Source organism: Mus pahari, chromosome 5 (assembly GCF_900095145.1).
Source record: "Mus pahari chromosome 5, PAHARI_EIJ_v1.1, whole genome shotgun sequence".
NCBI lineage: Eukaryota > Metazoa > Chordata > Mammalia > Rodentia > Muridae > Mus > Mus pahari.
The window spans coordinates 117546554-117567695 of NC_034594.1; the positions used below are offsets into that span (position 1 = coordinate 117546554).

The window sequence follows — 21142 nt, forward strand, 5'->3', positions numbered from 1 at the left end:
ACCCAAGGAGCTGAAGGGGTCTGCAACCCTATAGGTGGAATAGCAATATGAACTAACTAGTACCCCCAGAGCTTGTGTCTCTAGCTGCATATAAAGCAGAAGATGGTCTAGTTAGCCATCATTGGGAAGAAAGTCCCCTTGGTCTTGCAAACTTGGTATGCCCTAGTACAGGGGAACACCATGGCCAAGAAGGTGGAGTGGGTGGGTAGGGGAGCGGGCGGGGGGGGGGCGGAGTGTATAGGGGACTTTGGCGTTAGCATTTAAAATGTAAATGAAGTAAATACCTAATAAAAATTGAAAAAAACTTAAAAAAAAGAAGTATAGTTTTGTCAGTCACTATAATAAACCTATTAAAATGTTTTTTTAATAATTAAAAATTTAAGGTTTTTTTTTGGATAAACTTTGAGACAGGATTTCATGTAGCTCAGGACAACCACAAACTTGGTATGTAGGTGAAGATGATCTGAACTTCTGATCCTTCGGCCCCGCCTTCCAAATGCTAAGATTGTAGGTTACATACCACCATGATTTTATGCAGGGCTGGGATCGAGCCTAGGGCTTCATGTATGGCAGACAACTACTCTACCAGCCTTTATTGCGACAAGGTATCAGTATATATGTAGCCCAGGCTATTCTTAAATTCCTTATGTAGCTTAGCAAGGATTGTCTCACCTGAGACTCTTTGGTTTAAAGATTTTATTTTTAATGTGTGTGCACGAACATGTGTGTATATGCTTGAATGCACAGGAATGCAGGTTATTGAAAAGGCTCGATGCATCAGCTCTCCTGAACCTGGAATTATAGGCAGTTGTGAAACACCCAACATAGGTGCTGACAATGAATTCAGGTCCTCTGCAAGTGCAGTGTGTTCTCTTAGCCACTGAGCTATCTCTTTAGTCCCTGCCTCAGTATCACGAATGCTAGGATCACATGCTAAGCTACCATGACCAGTTCTAATGACCAATTTGTTTTTGAGACAGGTATAACTGTCGCATCAACCCTAGAAGATATGCATCATTACCTACTGTGACATTTGTCAGTTAACTAACTTGTTCAGACCCACATTTAGCAGAAGAGACTCAGGATTAACATCTAGACTGCTTCTAGTCCAAATTCTAGTCTCTCCTTTATAGTGCTCAAAAGTAAGCATTCATGGGAATCTTGAACCCTCCCATAGAGTTTGATGGATGTCGGATGGGGTCTGCCATGTACATTTCTTATCTGACCACCAAATGATGCTATAGTTGGTAGGAAAATCATGTTGTGAGAACCATTGTTCTTCATAGCAAGTTCTTCTTACATTTTAGTAGTCACATGAGCCAAATGTTAACATTCAACAGCCTAGTGACCAGTGTCTACCATACTGGACAGAATAGTAACAAAACATTCTGTCATCTGAGAAAGGTCAAGGGAGGAAAAGAGAGAGTGATCAGACAGACATATAAAGTTTAGGATACAGACTTAAAAATTTGATGTAGTTTATTATAGTTTTTAGTTAAGCTTACAAATAACTTAATTTTTTTAAAGAAATGCAATATATTTTATAAATTATAGCTGAGGTCAAATATATATTTGGTCATTATCAAAAGCACTGGCAAAGGGCACTTTTGTTAATATTTAGCACTGGAACTGGATGATGTATGTGTAGTCCCTACTTTTTTATTTCAAGTACTGCTGAGCCCACCTGACACTGGCTTTCCTACACAGACAGGAACAGCCTCACCATAAGTGTGTTTAGAGAGGACCAGTAACAAATGGTAGCTGTTTACCTTTCGGTACTCCCTCAGGGCAACAGCAGGATGCATCTGCCCCGCAAAGGTCTCATTATCAGTGAATACAATGAAGACATCTGCAGCTGTGCCTGTTTTCTGGGCCCAGATCATTGGAAGAGAACAATCCGTGCTGCCTGCTGGAACCTATCTCAGGGAAAAAGAAAAGGAATAGCAGTAAAAGAGAACTACCTCCGTGTCCATTAGATGTCTGAAATAAATACATAAACGCTCTATCCTTAGAGCATCATTTTATGTAAGCCAATACACAGACTGTACCGTGTCTGCACAGATCTATTTTTGATTGTGCACAATTTTTTACTCCAGATACTACGCAATGCCTGAATTCAAAACTACAGATCATTTTAGTAAAACAGTGTCTTACTTCATTCATAGCCATTAAAACCTGCTGTAGTGTCATGTCTGTAGTCACTGGAAACGGAACCATATCGCACGCAAAAGCAACTACCGAGGACTCCTTTTCTGTCCGTGTAACCACCTGGAAAAGCGCAATGGGAGCCGTTTTCAGCATTCTGAAATAATTAGTCTCTTAAAGGCTTACATAACACTACCTCGGAAAGAAACACTTTGACGCTTATTATTCCTAAGCTTGTCTTTTGTGTGTTTCAGAATATAGAGTCACAGCCCTGGGGAGCACAGGCTGGGGAGATGGTTCAGTGGGAAGAGGCCCTTGCTGCCAGCCACTCTGAATTCAAACCCTGGAGTCCACAAGGTGGAAGGACAGAATGACTCCTGGATGGTGTCCTGTCCTCTGTGGGGGGCCCTTCTCCAGGGGTCCATGCAATCCATACATGAAAATGAACTAACAAAAGCTGTAACCCAAAACAATTCTGAGAAGCTGGTATCTACAGAACTCTCGTAGGCAAATAAACACACACATACACTGCTCATCTTACAAATGAGGAATGAAGGCAGACAAGTGGAGAAGAGCCTCCTTGCTGTGTGGTGAGGGGAGCATGGGCGAGAACTGAAGCTCTCTAATGCCCATTACTCATTTCTGGAGCTTTTAAACCAGTTTTTTTTTTTTTTTCCCCCTAACCATCATCATGTACTTTTGCATATACTAGTAGCATTTAATATCGCTATAACATTTGGCATCTCAGATCTGGTCCTTCCTTACACGATGCCCCTTTTCAGCATGAGTAAAATTTTGTGTTATAAACTTTTCTTCAGATAGAAAATGATAAATGTCACATAAGTGAAATGATAAGTGAAAAGCTGATCCTGGGTGACGCTGGCCTTGCCAGTTTTATTCTGACCATGTTTTAGGGGGTGGGAACACTAAGCCGTCTTAGGGGATCTCACCATGCACATTGCTGCGGCAACAGTACTAGCATTGAGTACACTACCCAAGACTTTCTGGTTCATAGAGGCACTGACGTCAACAGCGAGCAAGAAACGCTTCCCAGTTGGTTCAACTGTCTAAAAAGAAGACAAAATAAAGTAGTCATGAAAAAGTCAGAGATCGTTAAGTAGGTTAGACTGAAAAAAAAGATCGTATTTCTCTTTCACTCAAAAGGCTCCTAGAAGAAAGGTCTGTTTTTGTTGGTATATAAATTAAGTGACTATTATCTTTAACGTTCTACCTCTTATTAACTGGCAAAATGAAGAGAAAGATGTAATCTGTTTAATTTTACTGAAAGAAGTTAAGGTCCTAGTTTTAAACATCTCTTTTCAATGAAGTAAAATGGGAACTTTTAGGAATTTCTTTTTAACTGTGGTGAAAGATAACATTTACTCTGCAGTGGCTCTGAAGCGTATAATTGAGCAGCACTGATTATCTTCATTGTGCATGAACACTGTCTTATATCGAGACTCTGTCATTGTCACAACAGACACTTCATCGACCTGTGCAGCGCCTTAAGCTTACACCTTGAACAGTCTGGCACCTCCTAGGCTGTTTTCTGGCACTAGAGTGTGTACTTCACAAGACGCAGTCCTAGAACTACCTGGGAACGTTTTGGCTACTGTTAGGAGAGCCAGGATAGACTTGTCTACAGAACCAAGATCAAGTACTCCTTCCAATCCTCTGAGGCATATACAGAGGCTGAGTTCTTGATGGTATCATAGGGTTTTTGTTTGTTTTTTAAAAATTAATTAATTAATTAATTAATTTTTTGCCCATTTTCTTTTTCCTGAGACAGGGTTTCTCTATGTAGACCTGTATGGAACTTACATGTAGACCAGGCTGGCCTTGACCTGAGAGACAGCCCCCTGGTGCTGCCTTCTGTGTGCTGGGATTAAAGGTGGGTGTCAGCAAGCTGGTATTCTACTTATGTTTTCTGCTTTGTTCATTTGTTTTGGATGTTTGCTTTTGAGATAGAGTGTTGTTATGGAGGCCAAGGTGGACTGACTCATGGTCTCTCCCACCACGCCCACTGTGGGATTTATAGACAGGTGCAGCATTCCGAATACTCCATGGTTAACACTCTGATGCTCATGTTCCCAGGCTGCGACATTTCACTTTATTACTGATAATACACAAGGGGTCCAATCTCCCCACCTTCCTATAGGTACAAAGTGGCATTTCCTTTGTGCTTTTGATCTGACGAACCAAACTGAGCATCTTTCATTTATATAACTCTGAAAGACTATCTATTCAAATACTTTGTCCATTTTGAAACTGGCTTATACTTGTATTATTGAACCTCAGGGCTTTTTATATTATCGATATTAAACACTTTTCATTAAATATGTATAATCTGCAAATATTTTCTCCCACTATGTAAGCTTTTCCTACTTTCTTCTAACACTGTATGATGTTCACATTTCAGTTTTTATTTTTTAAGACAGGGTTTTCTCTGTGTAACCCTTACTATTCTGGAACTCACTTTGTAGACCAAGCTGGCCTCGAACTCAGAGATCTGCCTGCCTCTGCCTCCTGAGTGCTAGGATCAAAGGTGTGTACCACCACTGACCAGTTATCCTGTGTTTCAAATTCTGTTAGTTGTTGGTACCTACACTTTATTATTCTTTTTATGTATAGTTCCTAAATGTAGGTGACTGATCTCTACTTGAAATGGTTTTACGAATACTATAAGACAATGTCCCACCTTCCTCTTCCTACACGGGAATGTGTGCTTGTTTCAGCATAATTTGTTAAAAACTGCCCTTTCTGGATCAACTCAATCTAGGATCCTTAAACATCAGTGTCAGTTTGTTTCCAGATTCTGTTTCATTCCTTTGGCCACCATGTCTGTCCTTGTAATAGCAGCATGGTACTTTGGTTACTGTTGAGTTCTGAAATCCAGACACGAGCCCTACAAATTTGTTCTTGAAGATGCCTTTGGTTATTTGGGATCACTTGGAATTTTGTATGGGTTGTTAATTTTCTACAAAACATGCCATTGGGACTTTGAAATCTGTAGATGGCTTTGGATGGCCCTATCCTCTTCTCACACAGAGGCATGGATGTCTGCCATTTGTCCTTATTCTTTTGGCAATGTTTTACAGTTTACAGTGTATAACTCTTGCATGTCAGTATATTTATTTTCTTTTAGTGCTACTTGAAATACTAGTATTTTCTTAATTTCATTTTCAAATAATCGATTACTATAGTATACAACTAAATTTATTTGGTTTATTATTTATGTTTTCATCCCTATTTTTGAGATGAAGTCTCAGGTGCCCAGGAAGGCTTTGAACTTGCCGTGCTGCTGGAGGTGGCCCTGGCTTCTGACTGCTACTTCCACTTCCCAGGTATCAGGACCACAGATTTGTACAACCATCCCCGACCCAACCAATGATTTTGTGTGGGTTTTGTTGTTGTTGTTGTTGTTGTTGCTGTATTTAAAAAGATTTATTTATTTATTTTATATATGTGAGTACACTGTGGCTCTCTTCAGACACCCCAGAAGAGGGCACTGGATTACATTACAGATGGTTGTGATCCACCAGGTGGTTGCTGGGAATTGAACTCAGTACCTCTGGGAGAGCAGTCAGTGCTCTTAACCACTGAGCCATCTCTCTGGCTCCCATGTTGTTGTTTTTTAATGAATTGCGTTATAACCTGAAATTCTGTTGAATTTATTTCACTCTAACATAGTTTATGTATGAGTTCCTTAGGGTTTTCTGGATAGAATAATGGACCTGCCACGTGAGGCTTTTTTTCTTATATAATTACCACAACTTTTAGTACTCTGTGGCACCGAAGCGGGGAAAGTAGCCACACTTATTTTTGAACTTAAGGAAAAATCTCTTGTTGTTTTATCCAAGTATGATGATACCTACGAATTTTTTTAAAAAATTATTTATTTTATGTATATGAATGCTCTATCTGTATGTACAACTGCATACCAGAAGAGGGCATCAGGTTCCAGGATAGATGTTTCTGAGCTACCATATGGTTGCTGGGAATTGGACTCATAATTTTTGGAAAAGCACACAGTGCTCTAGCCCCACATGTGAACTTTATTTATTTATTTATTTTTAAATATATAAGCTTCATCATAGTGAGGAAGTTTTATTAGTAAGTGATTTTTTGGTTTTCATTTTGGTTTTTAATGTTAAATTTTGCCAAATGCTTCTTATACATCAATTGATACTATGTCCCTTTGCTGACAAGGTTATATTCATGGGCGCCCTAGTGTTGAAATGTCCTTGCACATCAGGGATAAATGTCACTTGGTGATTATGCAGAACACTTTTAATTTGCTACACAAGATTGATGTTAGATTTTGTGGTATATCCAGAAAATTTTGAAATGAAAAATTTTAACTTATAGCTAGATTTCCGTCCCGAAAAACAGACTATTAAGACGCAATTTCCAATTAACACTGAAACTAAAAAAGACTACTAGGTCGAAGGAATCTACCAAAATGCAAATATTTAAATTCTGTTATTTATCAGTATGACTTAAAAAGTTATTAAAATGATCTTGGGATAAGTAGCAGTTACTCAGCGTGACAAGAATTACTCATAAATTTATGATGTCAATTTTGTAATCACCTTCATACCAATTATAGCAAAACAATGGGTATATGCTTTAAAATGGCTAAGATATTAATATAAAATAATATAAAAAAACCACTAAATGTGTTTTTACAGGATACATTAATCCCCACGTCTTTTTAAAATAAAAAAAATAAAATTATTACCTTAAATGTTTTATAAAAAGCAGCATCTAAAGCTTGTAAGATTTCTTTATCTGGAATCCACTTCAGTTTTCCTCTGAGCCCATGTCCTGTTCTATATGTCTCTAATGCAATTAAAACATGAAATGGATGTATACGAGCCTAGAAACAAGACAGACAGAAGGTGATTGCCAAGTTTAAGTAAAAATAACAATTATGAGTTTTCACTCTATTGCTAAAGGTAAAACACACAAGAAAGGAAGAACAAATATTAAACTTAGCTTTAGGAATTAGAATGTAACTTGCCATGAGAGAAGTCTTAGGTCCCCCAAGAGCTAACCGAGTCACGGCTCACGCATACCTTTTTGAGCAGCTTTTCATTGCTCAGTTTTTCACATACTAAAGATACTTCAGAATTTCCTGGTTCAAGCACTGAATTAGCAGTCATCTTTCCCAGGTTCCTCAGTAGTGCAGTAAGGGGCATTTCTTGTAACAAAGCCTTCCATACCTACAGGGGAAAAAAACAAACAACAGAAGGGTGATAGCTAGTGAGAGATGTAAAGAATTAAGGGAAATGGCTCAGTGTGTAACACAGTTAAATCAGCGGCATTAGCAATGTATCCTGTAAAGCATTTCCTTAGGGTTTAAAGGACCTCCAGAATGAAAATCAGTTCATCAAAGGTTGTCAAATAAGAAAATGAGATTTCTGTGGAGAAAATACAGAGCTTTCTAAATTTTCAAGAGGCTTGTTTCTATGTATGTGTGTATATGTGTGTGTGTGTGTATGTATGGAATAATGTTGGTATAACATTAATGATGAATATTTTAATAAGTATCACTTTAAAGATATGTTTGGTCCCTCTTCTCTGCCGTGTGTGGGTGTGCAAATGTGTGTGTGTGTGTGTGTGTGTGTTAAGACTTGAGGTTGAAGATGGGAATATTCCTTACTAGTGTGTCACTTTTCTTTTGAGGCAGTCTCTCAGTCAAACCCAAATCTCCTAGATATGCGATTTGGCTAGTCTTGCTAGTCACCTGCTCTGGGGATTCATCTCCGTCTTCCCGCCCCACAGCTGAACACAGGTTGGTCCTCTTTCCTGTTCATCAAGAGCTATAAATAAGAAGCCATCTCCCTGGCCCCTTTTCTTATTTTGGTAGAGTTTGGGACTGAATCCAGGGGGTTTTAACTTCAAATTTCTCTTTTTAAAGAGATGTACTCACCTCTTTAGACTTCAAGTGATTTGTCAGCAGATGTTCCCTAACTAACTGATGTTCTTCAATTAGATGAATGACTTCCAGGTCATCTTTTGTGCGCTTCACTTTCTCCACAGCCTCCAGGTACTTTAGTAGCTTCTCAGTCTCCGCACAAAGCGCTTTTTCTTTATACTGCTCATGAACTTCTTTCCAGCCCTTTGTGATATATTTGGTCACAATAGCAAGTCCTTTAACAAGATAAAGAATTGAAAGGGCAAGTAGGATTAGTGAAACTAGAACAGGGTTCCTGAGACTACATCGTGATCAGCTTAACTAGACAGACAGGAGCTGACTCCCTTAACATGTGATTCTCCCTTAATATGTGTTCTGTCACATAACAAACACATATTGGCCAATGAAGTGGTTTTTTCTTTTCTAACACACCATTACAGCCTAAATATATGGTGGTGGGAAATCCATCTGTATTTTAAATTAATTGTATTACAGGGGCACTTCAGAGATACTGACACTAGAAACTTTGTAGTCAATGCCTACTTCACATGCAAAACCTCACTTAGAATATTCATCTATTCCAATGATTATCATATTGATTTATCCTGTGCTTTTTAAATAAATATGCATTTCTGACACTAGTGATTATGTGGAGACAGACTATTAAATTGTTTAGCAACAGAAACTATGAGAAGTCCAATATTAATAAAAAGGAAAATAACTTGTGCACTCCTTTTACATTTTTTTTAATAGTTAAAAGAAATTTGGCATGAGGAAATCTATGTTTAAGCATACACTTTGCTTATGGTATATCTTTTGCTGAAAATACTTGCCTTTGAAGAGAAAAACATTTGTCAGATCTTGAAACCGTTATTTAATATGCTTTGAGATAATTTAAAACTATATACCCATCCTGCTATACTGCTATGTACTTAGCTTTAAATTCAACCTGCCTTAAGAAAACAATGTAACCAACCTTCTCTGCCTTGGATTTCCCCTGTGGTCAGCTTTTGCAATTTAAGCTACATCTTAATCTTAAAGTACACATTCTTCCATGCTCCTAACCTAGACTAATGTTATTTGTGTGTACAGTAGTAATTACATAGGTTAAAAGCAATTTAAAACAACCAATATCCCAAAGATGTTGGAAGCAACATATGACTACAGGTTGGTAACATCTGTGCTTAGTTTTGAGAGCTATTTTGGTCAATATGGACCAGTAAAGTAACTTCTTCCTTTGTAAACTTTGTTAAAGATTTTTACAAAGCATTCTTTCTTTGCTGTTCAAGAAATACAGAGCAAAGCCCTTTATCAGGACAGACAACAGGAATGGATCAGACACAAACTATAGACAGACAACAGATAGGCCACAGACCACAAACTCCAGACTGAAGGAAGACAGGGAACAAGCACAGAATCCAAATTGGGGCTCACTCAGTTTAAAGTACTACAACAAGAAGTAGCCATTTCATTCCTTAATGAACATTTCCTGATCAACCTTAATCTTTCTACCTCTTAATCTCCAAATCTGTAAAGAGTGTAGAGATGAACACGTTTGGCTTGATTTAGAGAGCAGTAGGTAAAATACAGAAACAGGCCAGGGCGATCTAAAAGTCACCAGGATTGACTTTTGGTCAGAGAGTGTGGTTTAGTGCTGGAAAAAAGGCAAAACAAAAAACCAAACCCCCCAAACAAAACAGAAAGAAAGAATGAAGGAAAGAAAGAAGAACTTTCAAGATAAATCTTTGTTTGTTTGTTTGTTTGTTTGAGACAGGGTTTCTCTGTGTAGCCTTGGCTGTCCTGGAACTCACTCTGTAGACCAGGCTGGCCTCAAACTTAGAAATCCACCTGCTGGGGCTGGTGAGATGGCTCAGCGGGTAAGAGTACCCGACTGCTCTTCCAAAGGTCCTGAGTTCGAATCCCAGCAACCACATGGTGGCTCACAACCATCTGTAACGATCTGACTCCCTCTTCTGGGAGACAGCTACAGTGTACTTACACATAATAAACAAACAAACAAACAAATAAATAAATCTAAAAAAAAAAAAAGCCGGGCAGTGGTGGCGCACGCCTTTAATCCCAGCACTCGGGAGGCAGAGGCAGGTGGATTTCTGAGTTCGAGGCCAGCCTGGTCTACAAAGTGAGTTCCAGGACAGCCAGGGCTATACAGAGAAACCCTGTCTAAAAAACCAAAAACCAAAACCAAAACCAAAACCAAAAAACAACAACAAAAAAACAAAAACAAAAAACAAAAAACGTATCTTTAAGTAAAACTGAAACAGTCTCTGTGCTATTTTTGAACTTAAATTTAGATAATTCAATCAGAAGTTAATATTGACATGCAGGAATTTCTACAGTATTGCATCTCTTGCTATCTTACAGATTTAAGACAAAGCTGTCTTAATAATTACATGCTTCACATAAAGTCCTCTATACTGTTTTTCTAAAAAAAATAAAAGTCCCTTAATCTCACAGAAGCATAATAGATACCCAGTTAAGACAATTATATTTTGACTTAATGTCTTTATAAATGCACATTTTAGTTAACATATTAACACATTATTTACTCAGTTGTTTAGAGTTGGTTTAAAGTTTTTTTTTTTTCACAGGAGGAACCTTGGGATCATCTGTGATGATGCTGTTCCCAACAAAACTTTAGTATGTGGTCGCTCTCAATAGCATAGACTGAAAACTTCCTGCAGATGTAAGTTATAGAAAATCTTCTTGTCCTCACTTTATAGACCATGACAAGAAAGCCCACACAGTATCTCTTGTTTAGAGACTAGACTGTTCACTATCAGTTGTAATCGGGGTCTTTCTATACCTGAGTACCAACTTATGCTATTGATGTCAAAATACAGAGTAAAAGAATGTCCAGTGTATACTGGATCAGATTTAAAAGTAAAAAATGGTATGTTTAAGGAAAAAAAAAACATATTTTTTTCTGATTTTAGGGTGGAACTTTTTTTTTTTCCTAGAAAAAAGTGAGTGAGTGGCTGGAGAGATGGCTCAGTGGTTAAGGACACTTGATACTCTTACAGAGGACCTGAGTCTGGGACCCAGTACCTATACCAGCACCACGTTAGCAGTCACCTGACAGCCACTGTCATTTACAAAACATAATGTTGATTCATTAATCAGATACGTTTAAAGCCAGCAGGAAATCAAATACTTGCTACAGGTGATCCAGCCATTAATGATCAAGAATCATGACCCACTGATAGGTGAATAGTTTATATTCTCAGATGTGGCCACATTATCTAGGATGCTCACCAAGTGATGAAGGTCTGAATACAGCATAGACAAGGTCAGGTTTTAGCAAGCATACACCTTCTTGATCGTGGGTACTCTAGACTGCTACTTATTTCCTCTCTTGCTAGAAACTGCCTGCGATGAATCTTGAAGGCTATGCTGAACTACACATTTGAGACATTAGTGTATTAAAGTGCCTGAAGAAAAGGACATGTAGATACAGCAATTACTTTCTTAGAAGGGAGATTAAAACATAAGCATTAATAACTCAAAGTATAAAACCACCATGCTCAAAGATCGATTATCAATGTCTGGATTATCCGAGGCAGGCGTTTAGTTTCAGGCTGGCTTTAAATAGGTCTAGATTAATTCAACACCATTGCGTTTTGTGAGTAAAAGCTAATTCTAGAAAATCAAGTGCATCTGTGTCTCGATCATCTGTGACTTTCTAGGCTCACCTTCACTGGAAGGTTTAAGGTGGGACAGTCGGAGGAGATCTTTGTGAGACCAGCCGTTTCGTTGTTTATACTTTGTAACCGCCAGCGCCACCGCCATGCCGCCTTTTTCATTGTACCAGTCTGCCACGGCCTTCCGTAGGGCGCGACCCCACATGCCACATTTCATGCTCTCCTTCAGGTCTTTCTTAAACTGGATAAAAGTGAAGAGGTGGGTCGGAATGCGACACACTTCAGGGACAGCTTTAAAGGCTGCTTGCTTTGTGTTTATGTCCGCACACTGGGAACAAATGGCCAAAGCAAACAGCAGCGGCTCTTGTTTGGCAGTCCTGCCTTCCTGACTAAAGGACTTGATTTCCTGGATCACTTCACATCCTCTGCCGTCTTCAATCAGTCTAATTAAGGCTTCAGCATTCTCAAGGCCCAGCTTCTGTTCTTTGATATAGTACGTGCCACCTTCAGAACCAAAACACAAGAAGCGGTGCAGCCGGTTCATGTCGGTGACCTGCCATACGTAGCCGCCCTCTGAGTTAGCTACTTGATTCTCACTCAGTGGCTGCAACTGGTTTGCAGATTCTTCCATGTTCCTTGTTTCTTGGGGAACCTATCAAAAAGGCAAAATGTCACTACAATTAAGTGAAGGCAATACCAATAAAAGACAACTCTTGCTTATTGAAATGTTATGAATCTGTTTAATTTAAAAACATCTTTGTACCCAGTAAGTTTTTCACAGTAAAAGGTTATAAATGTCCTTAAGGCAGTAATTAGAAACAAACACACAATCACATATAATCATCCAATAGTGTCTTAGACAAAGACCTTGCTTATAATTTAAAACTTTTATTATATATTCATATATTTTTTATAAGCTAGAGAAATCCCAGTTTTTCCAAAAGAACTAGCAAGTAGTATAATGATTACAAATAACAACTAGTTTTAAAGGTACAGTATATTATGGCCAATTAATCAATTAGGTCTGTATGAGATCTGGGGTCCGTCTGACAGGGACAGAAAAAGAACAATTATATACACCAAGAAAGGTCAGCTCCCCAAAGAACTGTGCATTTCTGGTCATCATTCCAACATTTGTCCTCAAAAGGGACCACAGGGATGAGGATTTCAGAGAAATAATGGTTGGTAATGTCAAATGCTTGGAGATCATGATGCGAATAAAATGATGGAAAATGACTATTGCAGTGGCTCAGGAAATCGGTGAAACTGCACAGTCTCCTGTCCTTACAGCTGTGCTTGGGCTTGCCAGTTCCACAGTTTCAGCATTGAATTTGACACTGGCCCATGGAAGGAAAAAGTGAAACATCGATGTATCTCCAAGGGTGAAATATATGCTAAAAAAGAGATCTAAGAGATAAGAAATTTGGAAATTCTCATTTGGTAGGAGATGAAGAGTTCTAAATGGTAGGCAGGGAAGCCAGGCAGTTAGGGGACCTGGAGTATCACACAGCAGACAAATGTGCAGAGCTAAGTGCATGAGAGAACTGGAGAGTATGACACTCTGCATGTGACCAAGGGGTCAAATTTATGTTTGAAATACCAGAGTCAACCTTACAAATAAAACTTATAAGCTACCTATGTTAGGGTAAGGGTAGGGTAGGCTTCATGTAGTCTCAGGAAAAAGTAACCACATTACAGATTAGGGAAGGGTTTACAGTTATAGAAGTTAGGGTGAAATCTATGGTGCTTAAAGCCTCTACTACTTATCCCCTGTTTAGTTCACACATACAAAAATGAAAAGCCTTGTGAACACACAACTCCAAATAGAAATTCTTCTCATTTGATCTTTACAATAAATTTACCATTATTACCCCACCTCAGCCCAGCTGTGTAGCCCTGGCTGTCCTGGAACTGGCTCTGTAGAGCAGGCTGGCCTCGAACTCAGAGATCCACCTGCCTTTGCCCCCTGAGTATACACAACTGCCTGGCCATTACCAGCCCCATCTTAGCTTTTGCAAAAATACTGTGATGGTTTTTCAACCATCAATGTGAATAAACTGGACAACTGTTGGTGGAGTAACATGGAAATGACATTAACGTTACATTATTCTGCTTTCTGCTTTCCTCTGGAAAGTGAAAATGGTGGGCTTTAAAGCGCCAAGTCCACACACTAAAACAGATCTTTCTCACTCTTTTCCTTGTGCTATTCATCCCAAGCCTATCTATCTAGACATCACTGGCACCTAAGGTAGCAAGAACTGGGTTTTATCATGTTAAAATCTTTCTTCGGCATCTAGAACATCATAGTTACTACATATTAAAGCAAAATGAAATAGCATTAAAATTTGTTTTCTGATTTGCTTAAGAATTCCACACAATAGATTTTTTATAATTCATTCATTTGAAAAAGCCTCAATATACATGATGAAAACTTTACTACAAAAAATTCTCTATGATAAATTCTGCCAATAAAACAATAACTGTATTAAATGTAGGAAATACAATCAAGAAGAGAAGGTAAAGTAATCAAAGCTGGGCAAAATGTCTACAGAATGAAGTATTTCTCTGTTAAATTTTCCTGTGTCTCACTGTCTAAGCTGGCCTGGTACACATAATCCTCTTGCTTTGGTCTCCCATGTACTGAGATTACAGGTGTTTGTTAGGAGACTCACTTCTGGTATTGTAGTAGGATTTATTTTATATGCCTGGCTCTTTAAATAGCCCTATGCTCTTGAGTGGGAGTTCCTCTGTCAGCTGTCAGCAACATACACTGGAGAAAAGACAGCATCTTCAACCAACACTGCTGTGCAAACTAGATGCTCAAATGCAGAAGAATGAAATTAGACCTGATAACGTTGTACAACTAACACAACTAAATCCAAACAAACCAAAGACCTAAGTGTGAAGTGTGAAACACAGAAACTGCTAGAAGAAAACACTGACACTACCATACACAATATAAGTGTAGGAAAGGACGTTCTGAATAGAACCTGCATTGGCCTGGAAATTAATTTCAGCAATTGACAAGTGGGACCTTATAAAACCTAAAAGCTTCTGCCCCGCTAAAGAAACAGTCAACTGAGTGATAAGGAAGCCCACAGAATAGGAGAGAATCTTTGACCGATATACATTTGATATCTTTATGTGTATTTAAGATATACAAACAAAAGAGACCCTCCCCGGCAAAAAGACATATTCAGAAACAGGCTAGGAATCCAAACAGAGAGTTCTCAAAAGAAGAAATAAAAATGGCTAAGAGGTATTTAAAAAAAAAAAAGTCATGGTCCTTAGCAATTAGGAGATGGAAATCAAAACGATTTTGAGATGTCATCTTACCCAGGTGCAGACCGGTGAAGACCAACCAACAACTGACACAAATGCTTGAGAGGATGTGGGGAAGAGGTATTGCCCGTTCACGGTTGGTGGGACTGCAAACGGGTTCAGCCCCTCTTGAATTCAGCCTGGAGGATCCTCAAAAGCCTAAAAATAAATCTTCCATATGACTCAGCTGCCCAGCTTTATCATTCCACAGCAGATGCCCAAAGAACTTGTCATCCTGCCCCTCATAGATCTGCTCCACCTCCTTCACTGCCCCTCAATTCAAAAGAGCTAGAAAAAGGAAACAACCTAAATGTCCTCAAACTTATGAATGGATATTGAAAATGTGGCACTGATACTTCCTGAAATACTATTCAACTGTAAAGAAAAACGAAACCATGAATTCTGAAGGCAAATGGACACAACTGGCAAAAATTACATTGATGAGGTAACCCAGACCCAAAAAGATAAATGTCCTATTTTTTTTTTTCTCATCTAGATTCCCTGGCTCCAAATCTTCAGATGTGAGGTCACAGTCTGCAGAAACAGCTGAAAACAGCAAAGTACAAAGGGGCCACGGCAGGGGCGAGCAGGGAAGAGAGGAGCAATAGAGAGAGGAATAGCAGGGTACAGGCGGTCTGAAGTGGGAATTGGGAAAAACCGTGATGGTGGTGGTGACTCTAATTAGAGGCAGGGAAGAGGTAAAATAGCAGCCTCAGGGTCTGAAAAAGTCATAAGGAGTCATATTATCTATTTACGTAAAATTACACATATTACATGTAAGTCTGTGTATATATATATATATATATATATATATATATATATATATATATTTTAAGTGAAATTCATTCACCTGGGCTGACAATGCTTTCCCCAAGATCCAGAGAATACTTTACAAAAACCCCAACACTAAGTATAAGATGTTAGTTCCGTTTTGGTTTGTTGGTCAGGGTTGTCTAATAAGAGATTCCCCCCAAATCCTAGGCCATTGTTAGTGCCTGTAGTTGCCTCTCAGAGGTGGAAGGTTAAGTGCTTATTGCTGAAGACACCAGGTATTTTGGACATATGACCAAGAGGTCTCAAACCGGAAAGCCTGAGGACTGGCTTTCATGATCCCAGAAGACTTCCAAGCGAGGGAAGCAACTAACAATCCTACCCAGCTATGATGCCTAAGAACTACAATGTCCAGCATGCCTTCAGTCTGACTCATTTGGAAATTGTCTTCTGCCGAATAAGTCAGGGTCCCAGCTACAGCTGAGTAGAGGTCCCTAGAGAGAACCCCTTCAGGCTGCGGAGTAGTCACCTTGGAATTGCATCTTGCCTGGCTGGTGACAAGGTCACCTACAAAACTTCTTTGCATATATATGTCTCAATAAAAACACTTAAATATAGAAAATCGAATGGCAGGTTACTTCAAGCTATTTATTCTCCTTTTTATTACTATGGGCTAAAATACAAATTACTTTAAAATTGGCAACATTATATGACAGGGAGATACAATGGTTCCTAATAGTTTCAAAATCTCTTGGAATGTACCAAGTGCTAGGAGTATCTTAGTAATACTAATGAAGTGACTCAACTTGAGTTCCAAGACAGCTTCAAGATGTCCATCAACTAACAGTAGCTTAATTTCTTCTTTCTTCAACTGCCAGTGTCCCCTTTCTCAAAACCCTAAGCTCCAGTCCAGTGGTTTAGAAGGCAGCTGGGCAGTGAGGCAAACCAAAGTCTGGTTTTCTGGTAATCTAGTCCTATGGAATCAAGTGCTGTAAACCTAAGTCAAAACCAATAAAGTTAATTCTTCTTTGAGTTGTTCTGACCTCTTCAAACACAACAACAGTTCCCGAATTTATACCACTTGAAGTTTTCTTACATCTCTATAAATTAAAGCTTTGGAGACTTTAACTGTTAGAACTATGGCAACATTTTGAGCGTTTTATACTTGTTCTTAGCCATAAGGTCAAGCAGTGATGTGTTGTTCCATATGTTGTCCATTCTCTTAATGTAGAATATTAAACAGGTAGTAAAACACTGGTGTAATAACACTTCTGATTCAAGGTCTTCCAGACTACAATTTATATACTTACCATTACTAGTACAAAGATCACCATGTTTCCCTTCAATTTACACAAACATTAAGCCAATATTTCATGTAATTTGGAAAGGCTAACTTGTTTTTTCACCCTGAGAAGTCAAGCAAATCGCAGTTTCTTTAAAAATGAAAGCCAAGGCTAATTTACAGTAATGAAGCTATAATACTTTACAAAGCTAGGATCCCAAGTTTAAATGGATATACCATACACAAAGGTAATGAAAATAACAACACCATTTAGGGCGATGCAATGAAAAGTATCGAGGAACTGTGGCAAGATGTCACCATGGTAGGATGCTCTGAGCAGAAATTTTTCCTGTGGAAGCCAAAAGCCTTCCGTGGAACATACTTTTATGAAATGATGAATAAAACCACCTCCAAAGAATGATAAGTATTAATTACAAATAGCTATTTTTTGTTTTAATTTATCAAAACCATTTCAAGTGTTTTTAAAATAATGTACTATTAAGGGGGGGGGGGAGGGATGGTGCGCATTTCTCCGTAAGGCACTTCATCCCGATACATGAATCTCTCATCCCTTGGACTTTTACGAGAAATCTTTCTCCCTTCCTTGATTATTATTCCTCTAAGATAATTTCCTTTCGTTCTTCCCACAAAGCTTCTTCCCAAACCCGTATCCGAGACAACGCCTCTATGCCAAAGCCGCAGGAGGAGGGAGAGAAAAGAGTGAAAAGGGGCCTTGGCACGTCCGCTCGCCAGGAGCTTTGCAAGCGGGAGAGTTGCCCCGAGTTCCCCAAGACTCCATCCTCCGGAGCAACTAGGCCAGGTTCGAAATATTCGGATGCGAAATCGGTCCTGCTCTCCGGCAGGCGCGGGAGCAGAGAGGCGGCGAAGGCTTTGCCTGGCCTCTGACGCTGGGATGCGGGTGGAAGAGAGTGCGCACCGGCCAGACCTCCAGTGCCCAGGCTCGCTGGGACTGCACAAAACCCGGTTCCCCGGCCCGCAGCAGGCCTGCAGCGACCCACCTGTGCCTGGAAGGCGATGCTCAGGACCCGCGCGGCGTAGCACAGGGAAGAGGCGGCGGCCCGAAAGGGCGAGGACAGCTCCAGGTTTGGGTCGGAGCGAGCCCCGCCCCGTCCCGTCCCGAGCCCCGCCTCTCCCATCGCTCCGCCCCAGCTCCGGGGTGCCAAGGGTCCCGGATGTGCCTCCCTCTGGCACCTCCGAGGCCCCGCCCCTTCTCCGGCCCGGCGGAGGGCGCTACGGATCCTGAGAGGCCGGAGAGGCGTTTCGACGTCTCCCGGGTGGCTAGAGCGTCCTTCTGTGCTCCGGCGCGCGGCAGGTGACGGCGCCCGGAGGCTGTCGGGAAGTAGGCGGGGTGACGTGGGGTTGACGCTCGGCGGCGGGTTTGGCCGAGGTCTGCGGCCGGTGGCAGCTTGCGCCGCGGGCTCCGGAGAGCGCTGAGGTGGAAGCGGGGCGGTGTGTGTGTGTGTGTGTGGTCGGGGACCATGTCGAGCAATGCCGGGGAGTGGTGTCTCATGGAAAGCGACCCCGGGGTCTTCACCGAGCTCATTAAAGGATTCGGTGAGCACCAGGGGGACCGTCCTGGGCCGGGGGTTCCGGGAGGAGGCCCGCGTTGGGCCAGGCGGTCACCTGCCGCCACCGACGCCCGGCGTCGGAGAAGTGACTTCAGGGACTGGAGTCGGCGTGTGTGCAAAGTAGGGCTTCGGCCGCGTCCTCGGCGTGATCTTGGGAGCCACACACCACGAGGGGAAGGAGCCCCTCTGCCAGGGCACTGCTGTGTTCTCCGGACTTGGGACTCGGACACTTGAATTGCCTCGAGCGTCCTCCTTCCCTGTCTCCCTCCCTCATCATCTCCTCCGCGCTTCTCTTGTCCTTTGCACTGTCCCTTCCCTGCGGAGCCTCCCTGTCTCCAGTGCGGTCAGGTGCATCGCTCAGGCCGTCGGTCCTGCGGAGCAGCCGGTCTAGGGCGTGTGTTGTCCCCGGGTGGTGTCTGAGGCTCCAGCCGCCCAGAAACTCGAGATTCTAGTTTCCCCAAAGCAGAACTTTGACCTTTCGTATGTGGGCACCTCTTCCGGACCTCCACAGATAACCGTCTACGCGGGTCTGCACGCTACTTCCCCGCAGTTCTTTTACTCCCTCCTTGTTTTGACTGCCTGTGAAGTTTGAGTTTTCTTGAGGTGTAGTGCTCTTGCGCAGAGGCCACATGTTTAGCTCTGAATTTCTGACTTTATTTCCTTCCGTACTAGTCAACCAATAGGACAGTTTATCCTTCCTCGTGTTTCCAACGTTTTGGGGGAGGTTTTTTTTTCTCTCTTCTCCATTCACTTTTATTTTTCCTAAGATATTGTTTTTTAACTGTTTTGTTAAAATGTGTTCCCAAAATATAGCAAACGTTAATGTAGATTTTGTATACTGTACATGACTGAAAATTTCGAGTATTACGTAACATATGTTCAACTGTACTTCGGGCATACAGTTACGGACTTGGAAATTTTAATGTGAATAATCGGAATGCTGGTCTGAAGAACTGAGAGTCAAACTATAATAATATGTTGTTTTTCGTTTAAGAATATGCAGAAAGTGTTTTAACTGTGTAGATCACAGAGGAGCTGGGCAAACGGAAGCATAATCTGTAGTGTGGTGTCCTGAAGGTAGCTTATGGAGTGGCCAGCAAAGTAACTAAAATGTGGTGTAATGAATAGGCAGGCAGTGTATAGATCTTAGGTAAAAAGGTAAAGCCATGCCAAATCAGATACCTTATTGTATGAATTGGATTGCCCGGTAGTCACTGGGGACTTACTCTGAAAAAGATGGAGAGCAAACATAATTAAAATTAGTTTGTGATTAACATTGATTGTGCTTACAGTGTTTAGAGTTAAGATAGAATGAGATGAATCTTTTTGAAAATGGTAAGTTTGTGGGTGATTGGCTTGACATTAAGTCCTGGGGTACAGAGAAAGTAGAGTCAGCAGTTAGGTAGTATTTCAATCTCAGGTTGCATGTGGAAATACCTTCTCCTCATTCTCTTTGGAGCAGGAATGCATCCAGAACATGCTACACTAAAAGAGGAGTTCTCAGGGCTGCCAACCTTATAGTAGAGGTTGGGAAGTAGTATATTTCTCCTACAGAAAGAGAAAAGAAAATTAGCAGGAGTTGACTGACTGTAGGAAAGAAGAGCCAAACATGACTTCAGCTTCTGGCTTGAGTGGATAAATAAAGTATAATTTGGAGAATAGACTTGATAGAAAAGAAAATTACATCAGTTTGGACATTACAGAATTTGAAATGTTTACGGGTTAAGTGATAATTTTTACTTTCAAAATCTTTTAACTGTCATTTGAAAAGTTGATGTTCAGAGGTAGTGGCCCAAGTTTATTTTGAAACTAATGCAGTCTAGGGCTGGTGGTATAGCAAGCCTGATGACCCAAGTTATTTCTTCTGGACCCATGGAAGAAGGAGCTAACCCCTTCTAAAAGCCACCCACTCAGTTGTGGCACATGCACCTTAGTATTCTCTCACTCACATACACAATAAAAAGAAAGAATTAATGAATTGTTGGCTCATAGTGTAGAAGAATTTTGCACGTTGAATGAAGGTAATTTATAACATTAGCTGCTTCAAAGGAAAAAATGCTTTATTCTAATTATTTTCATTTTTTTCTTGTCTAGTTCTTATATTTACAATAAGGTTTGGAAGTTTATTTGTCTGAAAGTGAAACATCTGTTTGTATTATGAATCCTATTGCAGTGTTTTTGAAATGAACTCACTGTGTAACGTAGCCTTCACTGTGTTGACACAGGTGTAGCAAGATACAGATGTCTTTGACAGGAGAGAAGTCTGGAGTATTTCATCTGTAACTACTGACTCATGCTTAAATACGGATGGGAATTACTTGGGTCCTTGAAATTAAGTCTCTTATTACATCTAAGATGTATTTTACTTTGTTCTGAGGAAAGAGATAAGATAAAACTTGGCTTTCACACAAGAAATGTAGTCTTGGGAAGGACATACGTATTGTTTATAATTGTA

General features: G+C 40.4%; 2 protein-coding genes and 1 non-coding gene across 4 annotated transcripts in view; 2 read left to right on the forward strand and 1 right to left on the reverse strand.

The window, feature by feature from the left end:
* Positions 1-18229, reverse strand: part of Ro60 (Ro60, Y RNA binding protein) — a 25335-nt gene extending 7106 nt beyond the window's left edge. Inside the window, exons 1-8 of one of the 2 annotated variants that reach the window (XM_029538619.1) lie at positions 18118-18229; positions 11776-12376; positions 8081-8301; positions 7224-7370; positions 6887-7024; positions 3096-3212; positions 2155-2268; positions 1770-1916 (exon numbers count right to left, since the gene is read on the reverse strand). In XM_029538619.1, the coding sequence (XP_029394479.1) occupies positions 1770-1916; positions 2155-2268; positions 3096-3212; positions 6887-7024; positions 7224-7370; positions 8081-8301; positions 11776-12355 (1464 nt within the window). In that variant the 5' untranslated portion in view covers positions 12356-12376; positions 18118-18229. Of the gene's footprint in view, positions 1-1769; positions 1917-2154; positions 2269-3095; positions 3213-6886; positions 7025-7223; positions 7371-8080; positions 8302-11775; positions 12377-15060; positions 15115-18117 lie in introns of those variants that run through there. The other variant, XM_029538620.1, reaches the window with a different exon arrangement.
* Positions 18230-18478: 249 nt separating this feature from the next.
* The window catches only part of Uchl5 (ubiquitin C-terminal hydrolase L5), a 29804-nt gene continuing 27140 nt past the window's right edge, over positions 18479-21142 (forward strand). The window contains 1 exon segment of the mRNA XM_021197831.2: positions 18479-18673. Within this exon segment, the coding sequence (XP_021053490.1) occupies positions 18598-18673 (76 nt within the window). The 5' untranslated portion in view covers positions 18479-18597.
* Positions 20109-20243, forward strand: LOC115064198. Its single transcript, XR_003844028.1, has one exon. It is a non-coding gene; the product is annotated as a small nucleolar RNA U109 (small nucleolar RNA).